This window comes from Sander lucioperca, chromosome 15, assembly GCF_008315115.2.
Source record: "Sander lucioperca isolate FBNREF2018 chromosome 15, SLUC_FBN_1.2, whole genome shotgun sequence".
In the NCBI taxonomy this organism is placed as follows: domain Eukaryota; kingdom Metazoa; phylum Chordata; class Actinopteri; order Perciformes; family Percidae; genus Sander; species Sander lucioperca.
Window position 1 is genome coordinate 22,066,114 of NC_050187.1, and position 23,308 is coordinate 22,089,421.

At 39.1% G+C, this 23,308-nt stretch overlaps 1 protein-coding gene across 15 annotated transcripts in view; it reads left to right on the top strand.

Annotated features, from left to right (window-relative positions):
• LOC116055092 (protocadherin-15-like) overlaps positions 1-23,308 on the top strand; it is a 245,948-nt gene that overhangs the window by 154,265 nt on the left and 68,375 nt on the right. For all 15 annotated transcript variants that reach the window (XM_035991961.1, XM_035991960.1, XM_035991958.1 and 12 more), the window contains 6 exons: positions 951-1,100; positions 2,618-2,811; positions 3,695-3,827; positions 4,111-4,190; positions 10,843-10,936; positions 16,037-16,165. In XM_035991961.1, the coding sequence (XP_035847854.1) occupies positions 951-1,100; positions 2,618-2,811; positions 3,695-3,827; positions 4,111-4,190; positions 10,843-10,936; positions 16,037-16,165 (780 nt within the window). The remainder of the gene's footprint in view (positions 1-950; positions 1,101-2,617; positions 2,812-3,694; positions 3,828-4,110; positions 4,191-10,842; positions 10,937-16,036; positions 16,166-23,308) is intronic.

The following is a 23,308-nucleotide window of genomic DNA, read 5'->3' on the forward strand; positions in this document are numbered from 1 at the left end:
GGAAGGCGGGAGAGCACACAATCCAATGTAGATAAATATCCTTCAACAGTTATGATGTTCATGTTTCATGTCAGTTCTTACTGTGTGTGTGTGTGTGTGTGTGTGTGTGTGTGTGTGTGTGTGTGTGTGTGTGTGTGTGTGTGTGTGTGTGTGTGTGTGTGTATGAGAGGGATGAGGAGGCAGGCATGACATTGTTTACATCTGTTATGTGTGTTTGTGCAGGGATGTGTATGGAGTATGGAGTGTTCATACATACAGTTGTGATGACTCAGTCAAACCAAATCTGTTTTCTCCCTTGGCTTCCAGAAATTGTCTGGCATCTCTCTCTGGGGGCTGGCTGGAGAACAGAGACACTGTTTGATATGAGAGAACGTAGCTGCTGTCATGTACTGTATGCTATCATGTGTTTCTGTACAACACCTTCACTGTGAATGTTAAACTGCTCCTAAAGGCACCCTCCTGATTTACAGCTTAACCAGCAAGGTCCATCATTTCCATTTCAGCAAAGAGCAAATCTTTTTGGGGAAAAGCAATTACCCCCACAGAAACATGTATTTCTTGCTGCTGCCACAGTTGTTGTTTAGATCTCCTCTTTCTTATACTTCATTTGTTGTTCTACTTAGTCCATTTTCTTTCTCGCTGCCAAGTATTAGAAATCAGAGCTGCCAAGGACACATAAACATGCAGTTTGCTCATTTTGCAAACTGTCCTTTAGGCAACTTTTATGCTCTCTCTTCTCATCTATTTAAAGGCATTTCCAACGAATGAAAAATAAAAAATTAACATATACAAATGGAAAGTGTAAGTGACTAAATGGCAGTGGTAGAAACATGTTGAAGTTTGACAAGTGGTCTTATCAAAGCAAAACAGTCCTGAAAGCATAAGCTTAAATTAAAAACAAATCATTTCTCTGTGATTTATTTCCTCATTTCCCTTTCTTGTGTTTACAGATGTTGGCATCAGATGGCGTCCAGCAGAGTAGACCAGTAACTGTCAACATCCTGGTCATTGATGCCAATGACAATACGCCCACGTTTGCGAAGGTCTCCTACAGCGTTGAAGTCTTCACAAACATGCAGCCGGGGGAGACGGTATTACAGGTAATCAATCCAGCAATCGTTCTTTTTCCTTTCTCCTTCTCTTTTGGTCTCTTGCTCTGGCACTCTGCTTTACGCCTCCGTCTTTGTCCCTGTCGCCCAGAATCTCTCTCACACACACATTCTTTCATGCTCAAAGAAAATAACCAGAACAATCCAGTGCATTGTGTTGAAAGGCAAACCCCTGGAAGAGTTCCCTTCGTCTCATCTGCAGTCATGACAGACAAGTCAGAGAGAATGTTTCTTTCCATCCTCAGTGCACAGGCCTGGGAAACCTTTTAGCCAGCAGATCAGCTGCTATCATGACTGAAGTTAATTCAGTGTGGTTGGCATCAGTGATGACCATTTAGAAATATTTCCCCTTGCATGAAAAGGATTTTAAAAACAGGATTGTATATGCTTTGCTACATTTTCAGAATGTACTTGATTTCATTAGAGCACTGGCTTTAAAGGTCATGATTTTTTTTTCGTTTCATACACGCACATATACACATACTAATACCAACTAAAGCCAGCTTACATGCACATGCATAGGACATGTGTAAGGACATGCATAGGCACATGTAAATGCACACACAGTCTTCAAAATGTAAATCAATAACCCTATTCTGCTATATGTATTAATGTGGGGAGTTCGATCATTTCATTGTCTTTTATTTGGTAGTCGGAGCATGATCTTTCCGTCTTATAGTTGATCTGTCCTCTCAGCACAGCCTCTCCAAAAAAATGTCAGACACTGAAAAGGTCAAGTTTAATCTGTCTTAAAAACCAGCCATTTCGCCCTCCCTGAAATGAGGCCAAGGGTCACAGAGTGTCTGGTATGACCGCTTAACCAATTTTTATAAGCCGTTTATGAGAGCCGCAGGCCCCCAGAGGATGCTGCTGCTTATTTGATGCTACAGCTTTTACGCCAACATCAGGAGCATGAAAAAGGAGGTCTGGGCAACTTGGATTAAAGTTCCAAGGCCTGAAAGATATGAAGCCAACAACACCATGAGGGTCCATAATTACAAGCAGCAGGATGCCCTAAATAATGGGCTTGAAGAAAATTGTGGCTGCTTAATTTATTCAATAACAGACTATGTCTTTCCACATCTTTGTAATGCATCTCATATCAAAGGTAGCGTGGAATTGATGACATCCAATCCAAGCTTACTAAGGTCCCCAAACTGCAGTCACTAGGAGTGAGGATATTGCAGCCAGCAGAAAAAGTTGTTCAGATTGCAACATCAGTAGCGTGTATACTTCCAGCTAAATGCCAACCATTTGTTCTTATCTTTACATGAAACAAAGGTCATGTCTCTATTACTTGATAACAGGGAACCAAAATGGATTCTACTATGGGTTGGCAACTTGACTGAAGTCAGTCACAACCCCCTATTGTGAAATATTTACAGCTTGACTGCTTCAGTAAGCATGTTACAGGCAGTTGTGCAGAAGTCCATCTGTAAAACTACAAAGAACAAATATCAACATATTATAATGTGTATCCATCTCTTTCTCTCCCTCTATTCTCCCAGTTAACAGCAACAGATGCTGATGAGGGACTGAACGGTCTGGTGACCTATGAGATACTGGCTGGTGACCAGGGACATTTCATAATTAGTAATCGCACTGGACGCATCACTGTGGCGCTTGGTGTCACTTTGACTGTGGGACGATCTTACGCACTCACTGTCAAGGCCTCTGACAATGCACCAGAGACCCAGAGAAGGTATTGTACAGTAGCTCTCTTCTTATGTGTGATTTCTTTGAACATTAAAAAAATGTCTGAATTGGTTGAAGGAAGAGTTTATTATTTAAATGTGATTAATGTGATGTTCAGTTCATTACTTTTTTTTATAAAAAGCAGATTTTTCACTAAGTTGTTTCAGAACTCAGGCATACGCAGTAAGTGTCATTTTTGTGCCTTCTCTGGGTTGAAGAGGAGCTACCAGTGTTTAATTCACAAGTTAGCTTCTGAATAACACGGAAAGTTTTCTTGGTGCTGAATTATAAAGAAATAGCATTTCTGACAAGCTGTTGTGAGTCAAAAGACAGATGGTATTGTTCCATTGAACACTGTCGAGATTCTGGTTACGAAATGTTTCATGCATTGTCTCCTCTTTATCTTATCATTAAAAAGCAAATAATTTGTTCTGTGCAAAACCAAAGTCGCTCAGCTCACATATAATACATTGTAGTTATGGGTTGGAATACGTGGCCTCTTCGATTTCACCAAGTAAAACAAATTCAACAAAAATGTCTCACGCAATGAATGAATTTGTAATTGACGCAGTCAGTTCCATTTTAATATGCTGCTCTGAACAACTGAGAACAAGCTGGCAAATTTTAAGCAAACAGATTTTCTCATGAACAAAATGTGAATGAAAGGCTTGTATTGTGTTTGACACTTAAGAATTAAAAAAAGAAACATTTATGATACCATTGTGAACAAGACGAAGAACCCGCTTAAAAGAAATGCGATCAAAACCTGTTGAGTTCTTCCTCTTTTCTGCAATGAAAATGATATATTATGAACATGTTTTACTAAGCCGTGTTAGCAAGGTACCTCAGTATGGCTCAACCGCGCTGATGTGTGCTTTTCTTTCTGCCAGGAGCTCCATCACCACAGTGTACATTGAAGTTTTGCCTCCCAACAACCAGAGCCCCCCACGCTTCCCTCTCCTCACCTACAACCTGGAAGTCAGCGAAGCCATGAGGATAGGAGCTATTCTGCTCAATCTGCAAGTAAGTCACTAACCCACAAATGGGTTTTGCACATTCAAATAAGACAATGTGGAATTGAATTTAATTCAGTTTGAGGACATTTTTAATACAGTTGTACAAAAGTAAGTTGTAGTTTTAGGCAACTGCACATGTTCTTCCGTTTTCTCTTACATTCCCCTCTCCAGCATACAGTATGCTCACCTTCACTCCAGTCCAGCATCCTTGTTGCTCAGCTGTCACATCTCATAGCCTTCGACTTCACTATTTGATCTTCAAGACCCTGCTTTTCTTTTCCTTCCCCCAGGCCACAGACAGAGAAAACGACCCAATCACATACCACATTGTGAGTGGGGATTCCCAGAAGGTTTTCAACCTCTCTGAAACGTAAGTCCAGATATTTTTCAAGTACAGACCGGCAGCCCTCTAAAGTATTCCCACCAAGGATGATTATGTAGATATATGAATGGATAGAAAGGCTAGTCATTTATTGATCAGTAACATTTTTCTCATAAGGGCTCCTACACACTGCCTGTGTGGCGTGAGCGTGGCATTTCTGTTGCGTGTCAGTTACATGGTGGCTGCGTGGCATTTTCTGTCTTTCATACCAGAAACGTGTCTGACGCGGCGCTGCTGCTGCTAGCCTTGTCTGTACACATTCCCCATTTCCCATTGATAAAATTAAATAATAGTGTGTTCTTCAACTTTATTTTGTCAATATTTTTGTGTTTGTACATTTGTTTGCACATATTTTGATAATGAGAGAGTTGTGGAAATGTACTGCACTCAAGCAGTAGCATACTTCATGTTAAACATAAATATATACTGATTTGATTACAGCAAAGACAACGTCGGCAGTATTGACAGCAAAATAGGCTACAGAATATTTCGTTCTGTATTGACAGGTGCACTATTTGAAAATTGATAATTATTTTTATTTATTTTTTTAATTACATGTTACATGTGTGCAGGAGCCATAAGTTTAATAACATGTTTTGAAATGAAATAGGAAACAGGAGTTTGCATGTTCATCTGCATGGGTTTCATCCAGGGTCTCTGGTTTCCTCTCAAAGCTCAACAACATGCAGGTTACTGGACACTGTAAATAGTTGGTTGGCGTGAATGTGTTTTTCTGTATCCTATATGGTGTTCCCCACCTCTCTCCCAATGCATGTTGAACAGGATAGTTGTATAGAAAATTATTGGATACAAAATGCTTTCCTATATTGCTGTCCAACTAACAGAACAAGCCCCTGGCAAACTATTGTAGTTATATTATTATTATTATAGTATAGTTCTACAAGGGCACCCTTCAAACTCTGACATCAATTTAAAAAATGTATTGAGGTTTTTCAGCAACAAGACAACGCTGTTGTGTACGGGCAAACAGACAAGGACAACTCAGCTGTAAAAGTCTTCGATAAGCTTTTGTGTTTCATGATGTTCTCTCAAGTGCAAAGGCAAATGGACAAACAGCAATGATATGTTGAGACACAGTGTTCTTTCCTTTACTGTGATGGCTATGAAAGAAGCCCTTCAAACAAATCTCTCTATATCAAACTAGTCTCTGTCATCTCTCTGATGATATAGACAGCCAGAGCGAGTGATGGTGGTGGGGAAGAAGGAATGAGAGGATAAAGAATTGTGATGCTAGGGAGTAGATGCTGACTTGCCAATGATTGGTTTGGGCTAATTTATTAGCAAATATATGACTTTGTTATATGAACACTGGTATTGGCTGCTGGCACCATCTAGAATCACAATGTACCAAGTGGAAAAGCACACCTGTTTACACTCACCTGCTCCCTTGGGTGGTTATTTTTTCAATTTTGTGTCAAAATTGAAAAAATAATACCCTTTATAGGAATTTTATAAAATATAGAACGAAAGAGAGTTAAAATATAAGAAATATAAAAACAAATTATCTAACATAATGAGGGTATGTAAGAAGGATTATTATAATAAATTACTAGAGAATAACAAATATAATGTGAAAGGAATATGGAATACAATAAACACCTTTATTACAAAAGGACTTAATAAATTGAATTATCGGAAAACGTCAAGGATAATGGCATGACATTGACAAATATGAATGAGGTGGTTGACAGATTCAACAATTTCTTTGTTAATGTGGGCCCTAAACTGGCCAAATATATAAAGTACACAGGGATGAAATGCTCTGTGATGGACCATGTAGAAAAAAAAACATACAAATTATTTTTGGGACCTGAAGAAAACAAAGGAATTATAGAGATTGTAAGTAAAAGTATCAATACAACTTCAAAAGATTGTGATGACATTGATATGTCTCTAGTAAAAAAAGTAATAGACGGGATTGTAGACCCACTAACACACACACACACACACACACACACACACACACACACACACATATATATATATATATATATATATATATAAAATGTATCATTTAAAACAGGAGATGAAAGTAGCTAAAGTCATCCCATTGTATAAATCTGGTGACTCACATATTTTCAATAACTATAGACCGATATCCTTGCTTTCTCAGTTCTCAAAAGTACTTGAAAAACTATTTGTCACAAGGCTAGATAGTTTCATTGATAAAAACAATTTATAAATGGACAGTCAGTATGGATTCAGATCCAGTAGATCAACGTCTATGGCACTAATTGAGTTAGTAGAAAGATTAACAAATTGTATTGAAAACAAACACTATGCAGTGGGGATTTTCATTGATCTAAAAAAACCTCTTGATACTGTTGATCATGAAATCCTGTTAAAAAAAATGAAAAGGTATGGCATCAGAGGTGTGGCTTATAACTAGATAAAAAACTATATTGAAAACAGGAGTCAGTTTGTTTAAATGGGTAGTCACCGGTCAGTGAGCCTTAGTATTTCCTGTGGCGTTCCACAGGGGTCAGTATTAGTCCCAAAACTGTTTATCCTTTACCTAAATGACATTTGCAAAGTAGTTGCAGGGGTCACTTGCAGCAGATGCTGGAAATGGTCACAAAAGAAATGAATAAATTAAAACATTAGTTTGATTCAAATAAGTTATCTTTAAACTTGAACAAAACTAAATTCATGATATTTGGAAATTGTACTATAAATACAGATGTTAAAATAGTAATTGATAACGAAATAATTGAAAGAGTCTATGAAAGTAAATTTCTGGGTGTTGTACTTGACCACAAACTGTGCTGGAAGCCCCACATTAAATATCTGTGCATGAAGATAGCCAGGAGTATTGGTATATTGAGCAAAACTAGATACATATTGAACCAAAATACACTACATACTCTGTACTGCAAACTTATTTTACCATATATGTTATATTGTGTGGAAGTTTGGGGAAATACGTACAAAGCACCTTACAAAATATTTGCACATTGCAAAAAAGAGCAATCAGGATAATAAATCATACTGGGTATTATGAGCACACTAATCATCTGTTTTAGAATTCACATTTGCTGAAATGTATGGACAATGTTACATTCAAAACTGTACAATTTACCATGTAACATATGTGCAATGTTCAATGAAAGAGACGGGGGATTTTATCTAAGAGGATAATGTATGTTCAAACAACCTCTTGTGAAAACTGTGGTTAAAAGCATGTGTGTTTCAGTTTGTGGAATGGACTGAACAATGACATCAAACAGAGCCATAATATCATTCAGTTCAAAAATAGATTAAAGAAATCAATACTTGACCAATACAGAAAGGAGAATAAAATAAATATATAGCATTAATAAAATAGCATTAATATGTATGTAAGCTGAAAGAAAACAATGTGAGACATGGATTTTAACCAAGCAGGGAGATTATGTCAAAGTTCCAAGAAGCTGATCGGCAGAGCTGACTTGTAACTCAGAGGAACTCCGTGGAAATAATCACACAGGATAAAACTTTATTCAAAAGCTTATTCTATTCAGGTCTTATTTTCTCTTTCTCTACAGCTCTGTCTGAGAGAAGACAGGGCATAAAACACCAAATATTTCTGTAGAGGAAATGGACCCCAAATATCTTACCTTATCTCTCATAATCATCATCAGAATTTGAAAAACACACCTCACTCAACCACTAGTCAGGAGCAAGGAAAAGGCATAACATATGGAAGTGGTCAGTGCTTTTTACCCTTAAATAAGCAAACAAATTTGGAACAAAGAGACGTGGGGAGACTGAAAATGCAGGACCCTGCCAGACACGTTTCTCACTAATTGATTACAGCCTCTTTTGTCTGCATCCTTAGTCTCCCAGGTATGCAAGGACAAGCTGTCTTGCAGCAGTAGGTCCCTGCCTTTTGTTTACTCTTAATCGGCTCCAGTGTTTAAATTGTTTGTTTTATGGAGGGATGTTTGCTTCATGGTTTCATAGTGGTAACGGTAAGCAGAAATATAGTGACAGGATTAAATAATGGAAGACTGCTATTGTTGCTGTTGCCACTTTAATCTCTACATATGACAGAAATCGAAAAAAGATATACCTCCTTTAGTAGATTCTCCGTATGGCAGAAATATTACAATCCCATCACAAGCTCTCAGCAACCTAGCAATATAATAACTTCAAGCAAATGCTGATTTAGCACATAATGAATCAAAGAATGATTAGCTTGTATGCTTGATGAGTGTGCAGTATACAGAGCCCTACTTCACACTCTCATTTTTCAACCTTTAAGAACTGCAATATGATTCAGTGGACAGATTTTTGCATTGCTGCATGTTCGGATTCAGGCTACATATGGGGCTGGCTCAATCCAGCTATTATGAATAATGAGCTCTACAGTCTATAACTCCCTATAAATGGGGCAGGTTCTCCCAAGGGAAGAGGTGGGAATGCTTTAGATTCACTCACCATTATGGTAGTGAGCAGGGTGCACCCTTGAATCAGAGTCTGTCAGCCACCAGACGCCGTACAGAGAGCAGTAATGACATCCTAACTGAAGCAGGATCAAAGTTCACACATCATAAACAAGTCTCAAGTATTTTTAGTCAAGCTCCAGGTCTGGTGGGACTGATGATTACTTACAGTTACTTTGAATGTGATGGTCAGTGTCGTTTTGGAACACAATGTTTGATGAAATAGATTCAAGATAAAAATCAATTACTGTAAATGTACCTCCTGATGACCCATTAAATATACATATCAGCCGGACCAGTATATCAGCCACAACCAATATGTTGAAACTTTTCGCAGATATGTGTGTATGGGCATATATGCCGGCTGATAAGTACGAAATGTCAAAGAAATGCCAAAGATGTGTTTGAAGTCCACTAGAGGTAATTGACAAGGTGATTTCAACTGTAAAATGTCCAATTAAATACATACTGTATTAGTTAAAATTCTTAATAATACAATTTTAAGGGAATAACAACCTATATAATCACTTCAAATACAGATGTATAAATTGTTAAATATCAATATCGGATCAGCTTCAGTACAATTTGAAACAACTTCATTTATACAGTTTTTAATCCTCTATAAAGTTTAACGTTGCAGTGTGGTTCAATTGTAAATAGAGCTACGGTAGACGGATAAATCAGCCAGGCTGGTATTAGCTTTTTGCAGACATATAGGTATCAGCGTATATGTTGGCCAATAAGTAATTCAAAATTGCAGTACTGAAATGCCAAACTAGGTCTCCCAATGAGATTTTTACAGCCTCAAAATTCCAGTATCGGGGCTATGATCCACAGATCTTGCTGCTATTCTTTTTTGTTGATGACAGCATTCCCTTTAAAGCCAAAGCTCTTTTTGTAGCTCTCAAAGTCACAGAAGCCTAACCTAGAGGCCACGGCAACTTTGATACTTCAGCTTTTTTCAGTGCTCAAGTATCTAGTTGGCAGGCAATTGTTCAGCTGACAGCTGATTGTCTTCCTTCACAGTGAAATGAAACTGAAGAAGGTACACGTTTTACTGCTCTGTGAAACCAAACACTGCAGAGTCAGTTCTAATTAAATAGACCCAAAACAAGTGGTTTTAATTATACAATTCAAGTACAAATATATGTCGCAAATTTGTCTTTAATTTCTCCTTGTGGAATCAGTAAAATGTATCATCATCTTAAGTGATTGTTAATGTATCAAGGTTATTGTATCTAAGGAAAATCATTCATGTCACCTGGCACTATTGTCCTGTACATCAAGTCCAGTTTACCATGTAGAGACACGATCTGAGCAGAATGAAAGGCTGACTTAGTGTGACTGGAATAGATAGCCTCTAACCTGCACCATTGTCGCTCTAGACAATGCTGTTAACAGCACCCTGTCAGTCTGACAACATCTTTTAATTTGTGGTGGCTGGGGAGAAGAGGGAGGACACTATCACATCAGATCAGTGAACCTCTCAGACCTAGCCGCTCAAGTGTAGTTCAGCACTCCAGCTGTAGCGAGGCATTCAGATGCATTCGTCTTTCCTTCCATTTGCGGTTCTGGCAGAGCCTCTCCTGAGTGTGTGTGTGTGTGTGTGTGTGTGTGTGTGTGTGTGTGTGTGTGTGTGTTTGTGTGTGTGTGTGTTTTGTGTATGTATGCACTTGCACTCATGTGTCTTGTGTGCCCATGTGTGCAAACAAAGATAATTCAGCGTTCTGTTTGGGAATGCATACACGCTTTGTGTTTGGAATGCCAGAGTGCCAAATGATACCTTGTGAATGAGCAGAAGGGCTGCTGTGTCTGCTGCAGTCATTGGAAAGGAAACATGAATCTTTCTGTCTGTAGTCCATGTGCTTTGGGAGCAAGAGGCGGGCTACAGAGAGAGAAAGACAGAGTGGGAGCATTTAAAAGCCCACCTGCTCTTTGCCCAAAACTCATCCTCCTCCGTGTTTTATAAATCGGTCTAATCTGGAAGTAAATAAACTCTAAAGTTCAGCCCTTTCCATCACCCTTTGTCGCATCAGTGATAAAATATCTAAAATGTTTGTACAATTCCTTTTAAATGAATGTTCTTTGATTACACAAAGCCCTATATTGTGTTACCTTTTGTGAGGTTCTATTATTGTCTCTAGTTGTTTGTGTGTAATCGTAATACAAGTATCTTCTCTGACTCCTCTCTACAGGATTGGCCTTCTGCTTCTAGGAAAGCCTCTGGACAGAGAGAACACAGATCAGTACCGTCTGATTGTCACAGCCTCCGACGGCAACCCTGGAGGGGTGAGCTCACAACCCTCTTTATTAAACTGTTGGCCTAAGCTCAAATAAGATCTTCTCATACAAGCTTATTAGCTCGGATATTTGTCTCACTGAACCTTAGTGCTTCATTAGCCTGGAAAATCAAATAGTGTGTTTAAACTCGCAGACTTTAATACCTCGTGATTTTGTCACAGATTCATAAAATCTGTGGTAGCACTACTTTTTTGTGCCAACCAATGTGACACCAGAATAATAACTGTTGCCTGTTCATTCATTTCCATGTGGAAATTATATTTTTTGTGATTTTGCTAATCTGTTGAGTTCCTTAGTAGAATTTCTTGACTGATTGATAAAAGGCATTGAAAAAAGGACTGCTGTGAATATAATTGTGTAGGGGGTGAGAGTTTTTTCTGACACACACAATCAGGTCTGACATTCAGGTCTGTCAGTCTATTAATAGTTTCTTTTTTTTAAACTTGTGTGATTGTCACTGTGTTCGGCTTTGAAATTACTAAGGCAATGGGCAATTACTACTATATATACTGTATATATAATTATGAACAATTGTACATACTACTTGTGAATACTTGTGAATAATTGCTAGTATATTGAGTTGGTGTGCATTTTACCTCCAGCTAGTTTGAGCTATCAAAGGAGTTTTTCTCCACAGAATTTGAATATTCACACATTGTTTTAAAAGGCCAAAGAATTGTACCATATCCAACATAATTTTACACACAATTTTAACATGCTGAGTTTATTTTAAGATAAGATAACAATTCTTTAGGCAAAATGCTAGAGCATTTAATGTCCACATTTTTTTAAACTGCACATCTCCAGTTTGTAAAGCAGGCTTTCTGTTATGAATGTGTATTATCATAGCCCAAGCCATATGATAACCCTAATGACATCAGTGTGACATCATTAGTTGTTTTTCAGACTTGAGAAACCTCTTTAAGAGCGACCGAAGAGATTATACATATACATTTTCATCTGAATAGTACTAACCATAAAACTGCTGCCGATACGATGTAGTCACGAGTAGTTGTGACTTTTGAGTGTATACATACACGGAGCTGTCTCTGTAACTTAACTGAAAGGGAATGCTGGCTGCTCCGTCTCCCACCGAGAGCTGATAATCATATAAACTGTCTTAATTTAATTAGACTTCACCTCGGTTGTCTCAGTTTTCACAGCTGCCTCTCCTCCAGGCAGAGGTGAAATGTGGTTTCCTTTTTAAGATGCTGTGTGTGATAGGTAATGGACATTAGCTGATGAGCTGTCACAGGAGTAATGTTGATTGCCCCCCTCTCACCTGCGCACGCATAAACACACATTTTATCCGTTGGCACACTATGCATGTTAGTCAAATGGAGCTGTATAAGAAGAATATATGCTGCCGGTATGCCCCAGAATTTGTGAGTGTCCCAGAACTGTAGGAGTGCAGGAGAGACAGTTAGAGTGGGAGGGGCAGAGGAGATGGACAGTGACAGGGTCAGAGAAAAAAGAGCAAATAAATAAAGTGTTTACGACGAGGCTTCACCTCACAGAATGAGGTAACGACAAGCTGGTGCTCTTTGTCCTAATATTAATGGACAGATTGTACAAGCCGACACCCTTTACCTGTATTGTGTGTGTGTGTGTGTGTGTGTGTGTGTGTGTGTGTGTGTGTGTGTGTGTGTGTGTGTGTGTGTGTGTGTGTGTGTGTGTGTGTGTGTGTGTGTGAGAAACGTCTCATCCACAGAGTAAATTACTGGTTGACTCGTGTGGGCTAAATGTCACAGCTAGAAAGAATCGCTGTCACAACAGGAAGGAAGTTGAATGACTGTGAGGGGTAAAGCGTTGCAGGAGGGTGGAGGTGAGGGACTCATTCAGCGAGACAAAGTGCTGCGGAAAGGCTGGAGACAGGGAAACAGTCAAAGTAAGCACAGGAGGAGGGCACAGTAAGAGGAAAGCGAAAGAGAAAATGAGGGGGACACCAGGGATTTGGATGTGTAATTAGTACTGAACTTTGGTAACCAGGAACCTGACACAAGGAGAGAGGCAAGCCATCTTCCCCCTGGTGCTCTTTGAGTATAGTCAAAATCTGCACACACAGACTTTTTTCATAATACTTGTTGAGGTTTAACTCTTACAAGTGCATAACACAAATTATTAATAATAATAACTTTATTTATATAGCACCTTTAAAAACTGAGTTTTTATATTGCAAATATTCAACTATTTGTCGACTTTTGGGGGAGTAGTCAATGACTACTAAACTACACTATTTGTTAATGTCCCAGTGACCAATTCAAAATGTGTATTCTTAACAGTGCACTCTGTAATCATAACTGCCAAGCAGACTCAGATCCCAAAAAGGATGCTGGATAAAGCTGTTTTTTCTTGCCCTCAGAGGAGGGACTTCATAGCAGCCTGATTATATCAGTCCCTCCAACTTTGCTTCTGGTCAGGGTTATCACTTGAAAGAAAAGCAGCATCAGCCACCTCTAGATCTTTTAGACATTGAGGACAGAAGAGAAGACATCACAGAGCTCCATCTATTTAATGTTAAATAAATAATGGCAGCTCATTAATCACACTCCTGGCCGTCGAGGTAGGATTATTGGCTTTCATAAGAACACCCACGCCAGGATAGAGACGCTATTTCACTTTGGGTCTTTATAAAATAAGTAGATCCCATCACCACACTGATGGTGAGCTGTGTCCTCTTGTATTCTAGTAGTGATAGAGAGGCTAAAGAGGCATGAAGTAGGCGCCTGGGTAGCTCACCTGGTAGAGCGTGCGCCCATATACAGAGGCTTAGTCCTTGATGCAGTGATCGCAGGTTTGATTCCGACCTGCGGCCCTTTGCTGCATGTCATTCCCTTTCTCTCCCCTTTCACGTCTACAGCTTCCCTATCTAATAAAGGCCTAAAATGCCACTTAAAAAATCTTAAAAAAATCTTAAAAAAAAAAAAAAAAAAAGAGGCATGAAGTGTCATGGTTTTTAGCATGGGTTGCCATGTCAAGTCGTTCATGAAAGGACAGATTATGTACGTCTCAGAAGCTACAATAAAGAAAACAACAATGGTGGAGGAATTCCCGACAGACAGTGAGATGAAGGTGACATTAACTAGGTCATTTCCTTCGTGACATTGCTGCTGAGTGTCTCATCTGCCAGGGCAACTTCAAACAGCTGTCTTATGGGAAGTATTTTTTCTTGCAAGGGCCAACTCCTCCCACAACCCACCCACCCATGCTTCCTCCCCCAGAGGAGATCATTTACACCTTTATTTGCATACAGCTTTGTCCCAGTGCACTGAGTGTTCATAGATTGTGCATATTCAGCCATTTTTGTGGATTTATGGAAGTGCTCTAGGTGTGTGTACTGTGTCATTGTTTGAAGGTTAACGGCAGCACATTGCTACACACTGACCCTGCAAATGAGTGAACACCTCAAATGACGCTTGGGGGAATTCGCTTTGCCCAATGAGCTTCGAGATCAAACAAACTGAACATTACACAAAACACGCATGGACATAATTGAATTTACTTTAACAGTAAAATATAATCTACAACTATGAGATGCTCTAATACCATACAGTGCCAGTGTTGATATAAATTTATTGAGTAACTGAATTCCGCATCGTTCGCGTCTTGAACCTTTGCTCTAAAAGTAAAAGCATATAATCAGACGAAGGAAGATGTGAAGGATCTGATTTCATGCTTTCATGCCCCAAATACCGGGCCCCTCAATCTTCCAACTTTTTACAGCTTTGTCTTTATAACTATCATCAAGAATGCAGAAGGTCAATACAACCTGACACTATGCGTTTTCCTCCACGCATTTAATAGTTTTACTGTTCACTTTTACAGGGCTTGTGACACTGTCTATGTTGATGTCATTGGTATGACATTAATTTCTATTCTGTGTCAACAAGACTAAGAGCCCTTCAGCAGCTCTGTGAGGTTGTACTGGATGGAGCAAGTATTCTTCAAATTTAAATTTCAAGAAGATGCTTGATGAAAAACCAGGGGATTACCAAAGTTGTTACAATTCATCCTGGAACTATGAATGTCTGTACAAAATGTCCTGGCAATCCACCCAATAGATCAAGATATTATCTGATCTCATTCCCATTAGGTGAAATGCTAACAAAAGCTTTATCATCTTATCATTGGCAGAAAGTGTCAACAGCATGAGTGACTCTGGCCTTCTTATGACTGCATAGTTTAACTACAGTATCGTTTGCAGTGTTATATTATATGTTTACTGTAACAATATATAATTGATTGAGTTATTGTTTATGCTTGTGGACTTCAGGAACAAAAGCTGCCAAGATAGTGACAGCTGATGGGGATCTCAGTAAAATACAAATAAACCAGCACCAACTACCATAACTGATTGTAAATCTGCCTATACAGTATTAAATAATGATGAGAAATCAACTAACAGTATGAACACATAATGAACTGGTTATACATATGATTTGGATGTTCAACCAGATCTACCAGGTCCCTATTGTACACATTTACAATTTAAATGGACTTTTTACTCTCTCACAAAGCAAAAGTAATTTAACCAACAACATTTGAAAACACTTTTTACATTCATGGTACAACTATTGTTTCAAGTGATTCTGCTTTTTATGTAATGGGATCATTTTTGGACATTTACCACCCTAAACAAGGAATTATTTATGAGTCTTATTTGTGCTCTTTGCAAAGTTTTCTACAGCATATTATAGCTTAGTGGGCCCATAAATATTGCCTATTCATGTATGACTACTGTTCTACTGTTGTCTTTTGTTAACCAATAATAAAAGAAAAGCTGGGTATGTTTTCAAGCATTATGAAAGTTTATGTTTCCACTCAAAAGTACTTCTAAAAATCACTATTTAGCCAGTCAACCTTGTTTCATTGTAATGCTTCTACAATTATTACTTGAGAATGAGATAATTTACGTCATCACATAAATTATTAAAAAAAAAGTTGGCTCCACATTTTAGCCAAATCTATTATTGAAATGTTTTTTTGTGGTTTATGCTGTGTTTATGGTCTTTGTATTATAAAAATGCAATATAAGAGAACAGTAAATTATATTGGTATTTACTGTGCTCTTTATTTTTCTTTCTTTAGACATCCACTACTACTGTGAACATAGTCGTCACTGATGTCAACGATAATGACCCTAAGTTTGACCTCACCATACTCAAGAATTTTACTGTCCGAGAAGAAGAGGCCAATTTGTTTGTCGGACAAGTCAGGGTAAGTGAGATGTCTTGTTGTTCTTTGGGAATTGAAAAGCTGCTGTTTCACCAACATCCACATAGCCCTCTACGGTAGATCAAATGTGTTTTTTCGGCTGTATATCCACGTCCTTCCTCATAAATTGTTCTGAATACCTGAGAACTGAGTCACAACTATGCCTTAGTTCTTGTTATTGTTGTTCATTAAAATATGACCTGGCATTTTCCAACATGGTCAATGTTGTTGGAAAGATTTGTCACCCAGATATGCATCCCTGTTGACTGGCTTGGTTCAGCACCACTGAGCAGCCAGACTTTTCTAATTACATTTGTAGATTAATTGGCCTGATGTTTGTCAGTGGATTAATCATGGAATAATGACAGGAGACATCATCTGCACATACACTACAATGCCTACAAAGTGGAAGATGAAGCAAGGGGTCTAGGTTTTGCATTGCCTCAATCCCCACACATCCTCCCAAGTCACTGTTTTTAAAACATTTGAAACTCAATACAGTTTAGAGCAAAAAACTGTTTCAAAACAGGCAACCAGGAGACATTTGAGGGGTTTATCAGGGGGGTTTGGCGATATTACAAAATCAGTCTGTATCTGTATATTTAAAAAAAAAGTTTTGTCTGAGTTTGGAAGTTTTCTCAGCCACTGCTCTTTGATGCCGGTTCACAGTATCAGAAAAATAAAATGGAATAATAATGACGATCCAAAGTGACATAATTATTTTCATAATAAATTAATGTAATTGGTTTTAGAATGAGTTACCCAATCTAATAAGCAGTAGATTGGGTAATTCTTGAGTTAGTGAGTTGCACTGTTGTGTTGTTTCACATATCAATATGTCTCGGACAAGATAATAGCTCTGCACATTTGGTTCATAACAGCACAACACTATGTTTATCTCTATGTAGGTGTTGATATTTACAAAATATCTTCATCTTCATTTTAGGGATATAATAAAGTATTTGTGGATTAAATTTTTTAGCAATCGAAAAGTTTAAATATTTTAGTGATCACTTCAGAAAATCCCATTTTTATTAGAGTATTTGCTTCTGTGCTTTTTCAATTTCTTTTCATGTCCTTGTAATTGCTTATGCAAACAATACATTTGCCAGTGGTAAACAGGCACTCTCATATCAGTCACATTTGTCTCCTTTCATGATATATACTTTTAACATTAGGCATCCCATTACATTTTTCAGGAGGTAATAAAATGGACGACCAGAAAATGTTCTGAGTTCATGAACTGTGAAATAAGACAAAAAGACATGTGAAGGAAGCTTGCTGTTTGAATAAGGTAAAGCTGACTCACAAGTCTTTCCTCACAAATGCAGCCAGCAGCTACTGTAGATTAGGGCTTAGCCCACCCCACTGTCTCTCTTTCTGTCCTGCCTCGGAAGGTTTTCTCAGCTGGCACCTTGCCAACTTGAGCTGAGGCTGTGCCTTTGTGACTGAAGGAAAAGTACATTAAAGTACTTAGCTGAACACAATCCTGCTCTCCATGGACATGCACATAGTGATGGTACAGCTTAACCTGTTGTAGCTGATCAACAAGGGATGGAGCCTTTTTTTATACAACACTTTTTCATAAAAAATGTAGGTGATAAGAACAATCTCTCAAACACAGGTTTCATATTGTAGACACACATTTGTGAATATAATGATCCTCCAATAGATTAGATAACATGACAACACCATGAGTTGGACATGTTGTTTTCACCTTTTTGTCACAATAAAAATGTGATGGTTGATGGTTGACTACAGACACCCTCCTTTTGTCCTGCTTGTTATGCTGCATTTAGGCAAAATCCTGCAAGACCGTAAGATCACCGTAGCTATGCAGATGACATCCAGATTTTCTTTGCTCATAATACTGCTCATATAGACGTATTGGGTCAGTGCTTAGAACAAGTAAAAAAGTGAATGTAATTTCAGTTATAGGACAAAACAGAGATACCATTTCTATTTCTTGTAGAGAAATATTTCTTAAATCGATGTATATACTGTAATTCTATGTATCAACAAGAAGAAAAAGTTATTGCTCACTTTAAATCTTTGGGCGATAAAAACCAAGCACCAAGTTAGAAATCAATGCAAAAACCCAAAAGTCCTTTTGTCATCTAGAACACATAGCAAGAATTAGAGGTTCCACATCCTCATTCATGCTTCATCTCATGCTGGATGGACTGTTGCTCTAGTCTGATATCTGGTCTTTCAACCAATAAACTGCAGCTAGAGTTCTAACAAGAGTCAGGAGAACTAAGCACATTATGCCTCCTCTTAAGTCTTTATACTGGCTTCCAGGTAGTCATATAATAGATTTTAGAGCTGCTTTTATTTTAAAAATCACTTTATGACTTATGTCATGAATATGTTTCTGAAAAGCTTGAAGAATATAAATCCAGTATGCCCCTTAGATCTTTAGGATCAGTCATCCAGCAGTGCCTAGAGTCAGAAGCAAATGTGGTGAAGCTGTTTTACCTTCTATCCTGCTCACTGATAACTTGCCAATATTCTTAAATAATAAAGCACAAAAAACAATTGCCCTTCGTAGACAAATAAAAGTTGAGTTGAACTTTAGCCTCTTTCAAATCTAAATTGAAAGCTATGCTTTCCTCTGCCTTCATAAGATCAATTTATGACTACATTTAAACTTTTCTGTGAGTACCCAATCCCTTTGTCTGGAATTCATTGACATTGTTGTTTTAATGGATTGTTATGCCTTTTGTGAAGCGCTTTGAGTTGCAACGGTTTAAAAGGTGCAATTGAAAAGGGTGCGTCTTTTTATTAAATCAGAAATACTTTGGCTAAAACATGACAACTTCAGATTTCATGAAACATTGTAGGCTAAGCAGTTATCACAGTTTAAGGCATATATATACACACCCACACCAAACCAGACACAATGCCTTTTAATTACAACATACTGTACTACTCCAGCCTGTTTCTTGTATCTCTTTCTTTTTCTTTCTTTCTTCTTGTCTCCTTCACTTAATCAATTCATGGTCGAGAGACATTTTCCTCATTTAGCATGCAAGGAGCACATACTTGCATTTCAAGAGATCATGCTCATGACACAGCGTCTGTAACATTGATAAGTGTTTTTGTAATAGGTTGTGAAGTGTTACTGTATTTTTTTGATGAAGTTGCAGGAAAAGGTGTAAGGGAGACTACTCATACTCATAGCTCTAGGCTCTTGGTTTAATAAATTACTCCATTTTAGCCATAAAGACATGTGACATTTACAGGCATTTTCTACTGGGCACGTCTCTGCTGCGTTCCAGTGGCGCTGCGGGCCCGTGAGCAATCATAGCCATTCAAGTCAATGCTTGATTTTCCACCAGTCGCGCAACGGCCTTTTTACAGTTGCCGCAGCCGACCTGTCGTGCGCAAATGTAACGTCAAAATTACATAGATCTTGCTGGTGCGCCAGGATTTAAAGTGTGCGACCAGAGGTCGTGCACCACTCTATTTTTTTCAGCGGCGCACGACAAAGCGGAAACAGGAAGCATGGACGAGTTTGAGGGGAACCGCATGCCAGGACTCTCAGAGTGAATGCAAGTCTCTCTTGTAAACTTACTGGGTTAAGATTAGTTCTTTTATGGTGAATGAAAGGCTTGATCCGACGAAGTAGGTCATCGAATAAAATCAAAACATTGACGTCAATGCTGCTGCCAGTTCTGCCGTTGTTACCTTTTTCTTCTTCTTCTAGTCCGTAGAAATAGCAAAGGTGGTAGCCTTTCCTCACTAGCGACACCTTTGTTCACGAGAAGACTGCAACTAGTGTCGCAACCACCACGTGCACCCCGCACCGCTACGCCAAAGATATGTGCCAGGTCTATTTTTTACACGGGCCGTCCGGACAGCCAGGCAGGAAGTGAAACAGCGAGAGCATCCAGTCCATTTACCAAAACACACCCCCCAGTATTGTATATGTCTCCTCTACAACACCATGGACAACGAGAGATTCATCTTGGAGTTGGAAAAAATAATACGACATCACAGATCCTTTTTATCAGGACAACGCCAGAAAAGAGAAGACATGGAGTTTAGTGGAGAGTGCTTGGAGTGGAAGGTAGATAGTAGTTTAATAAACATGTAATTGTTCTGTAAAGTACTTGTAGAGACAATAAAATCTGTGAGTCGGGCAGCAAGACATTCCGCAGATGTTCCGCAGACGCTTCCAGTGTGGTATGGCGCATGGCGGAGGATGGAACAAAACCGGAACACAGCCGTAACGCAGCAGAGACGCACCCAGTGGAAACTCATTAAGTCATTCACAAGCTCCACAGACAGTCAAGAAGGATACAATATAGATATTTAGAGGGACTTTTTCTATTTAACACACTCTACAATCTAAGGTTGCAACAAGAAGACCAATTGTTGAACATTAAATATGTCGAATTTGTACACTGGGCGACACAGATACCTCCATGTGCCAATGGTGAAAGAGAAAATGGGAAAAGCAAAAAATTGTGGAGCATTGTCACTTTAAGTATACCACTTCACTATTTTTCTGTTTCATCAACCGGCCTGATAGGTTGAAAATAGCTCTCTTTCCATGGGTCTCAATGACGTCTTGTGATATGGAGATTTGTTTAGAAGCTTTGTGTGCAAGTGCATGTCTGTTACAAGTTACTCTTATTTAACTAATGTTGTCCCTACCAGAAAAGTAGCCTACAGCTCACTGTCACACAACATTAACTAAAAGTCAAGTGACATAGATGAATGAGATCATACAGACTGCTTGAATTAAGCTGGTATTTGTGTCCACTCAGTTATTTCACATTTAATTTTCATGTGTTACTGTAAAATCTGTTATTCCTGTAGTGCCTTGAACTTCCCTGCACAGAGAGAGAGAATAATATTGCAGTCAACCACTAGGCTTCAAGCAATTGCCAACGGTGAAGATGACTGCAGTGCAAATGCATAATGCTATTAAGCAGATTAATGCTAGCCCAGAAGTGTTACAGTAATTGGAACTGGTTCCCACCTGTTCTTATTTTACACACACTCACCGAGACTGGAGAGGATTTACTAGGTTATCACAATTGACAGCATTGCAGGTTGTGCTAATAGAGTCATTTGTTCTGTGACTGACAAATCCTACACCATACAAGCCCATTCTGTTTGCTCACAGCGGGGAGCCATAATCTGAGCATGCAGATGACCTGAGGAGACGGGGGGGGGGGGGGGGTTTAGGTGGTGTTAAAAAGCCTGATGGCTGTGGGGACAAAGGATCTCCTGAACCTCTCTGTCCTACAGTACAGCGAGAGCAGTTGCTCACTGTAACTGCTCCTCTGTCAAGCCAGGACGTTGTAGAGGGGGTGGTTGTCATTACCCATTATGGCATACAGTTTGTTGCATGCACACCCCTCTACTACAGTTCTCAGTGAGTCCAGTCTTCTGCCCAGCACTGAGCTGGCTTTTTTGACCAGCTTGTCGAGTCGTCTGCTGTTCTTGTCTGTCATGTTGCCTCCCCAACAAACTGCACAATAAAACAGGACACTTGCCACCACAGTCTGATCAAACATGTGCAGCAAGTCACTACAAACGTCAAAAGATCTGAGCCTCCTGAGGAAGAAGAGACGGCTCTGCCCCTTTTTATACAGAGCATCTGTATTAGCAGACCAGTCAAGCTTGCTGTCCAGGAGTACATCCAAGTACTTGTAGGTCTGCACAACCTCAGTGGCCTCCCCCTTTATGCAGACCGGCTGGCAGGTTTGGCTTTGACTTCCTAAAATCCACCACCATCTCTTTAGTCTTGGTGGTGTTCAGGAGGAGGCAGTTCCTATTGCTCCGGTCACAGAAGTCCTCCACAAGGTCTCTGTACTCCTTCTCCTGTCCACCTCGCACACATGCTACAACAGCCGTATCATCTGAGTACTTCTGGATGTAGCAGGACTCAGAGTTGTACTTAAAGTCAGATGTATACAAAGTGAACAGAAACGTCCCCTGTGGAGCCCCCGTACTGCATTCTAGCGACCCAGAAATACACTTCACCAACTTGACAAACTGCCGACAAAAATCAAGAAATGATGACACAGTAACTACAATATTTAAGACCATACAACAAAATAATAAAATAGACAATAAACTCTAAACCAAATAAACATATGTATAAATGACAACACCATAAGCCTATCAAACACGTTTCTCCCCAGCACAAAGCTTCTTAGCAGCCCTCCAGAAAGCTCAGGTACTTTCCCCATTTTCCTGCGTAGACATCTAACCTGGCGAACCGTTTGTTTGACATCTTTTCAAATGCCGCCACCCTAGCCATCTCACAAGCCCACTCTTGAATTGACGGCCCCCCCTTCATTCTTCCAGCTTCTTAAAAGAATCTGTCTGGCTATCATTTAACTAGTCTGGACCCTGTTCATATGTGCTTATCCATCCCGCTTAGGATTGACACATGGACACAAAGTAATTGGCTGTCTTCTGTCTTACATTTCCGATAATTTGATGTGTTATTCAAACCAAGTCTAAACAATCTGGAGGGAGTCCAACTGAAGCCATGCATAATCTTGAACTGAAAATGGCGCACCCTCACATCCTGTGACATAGTTTTAATATTCCTACAAATTCTGTCCCACTCCTCATCATCCAGTGTAATACTCAGATCCCTTACCCATGTCTTCTTAAGGGCTGGCCAGGCTCCATCCCCCAGGTTCTGCATACGCATAAAATAATATCCAAAAGCCTAATGACCTTTTCCATATTTCAACCCCACATATCCAACACCTTATCTAAACATTCTGGTGCCTTCGGGGCTGAAGAACTGAATCAAAAAATCCCCACTAACAGATGGCGAAGTTACAAGTATCTAACATATTTAGACCTAGGGCTTCCACATTGCTGTACCACATCATCAAAGGATTTCAATATGCTACAGAGATAGAGATCCCCCAGTGTAACAATTGGTGTGAGACCTGGCCTGCCCTGCACAAACCTTTATAATACATACAGTAATATGTCCATTAAAGGCTGCGGAAATATGCAGATTTGTAAGTTGATTTCATTAGCTGTGAATTAATTGGATTACACCCCTTACATGGCAAGGAGCAAACAGAATGTTTGTTATGTAATCCCTTTAGAGATGTAGTGATATGTATGTGCATTTTGACATGATGTGCTTTAATATTTTTG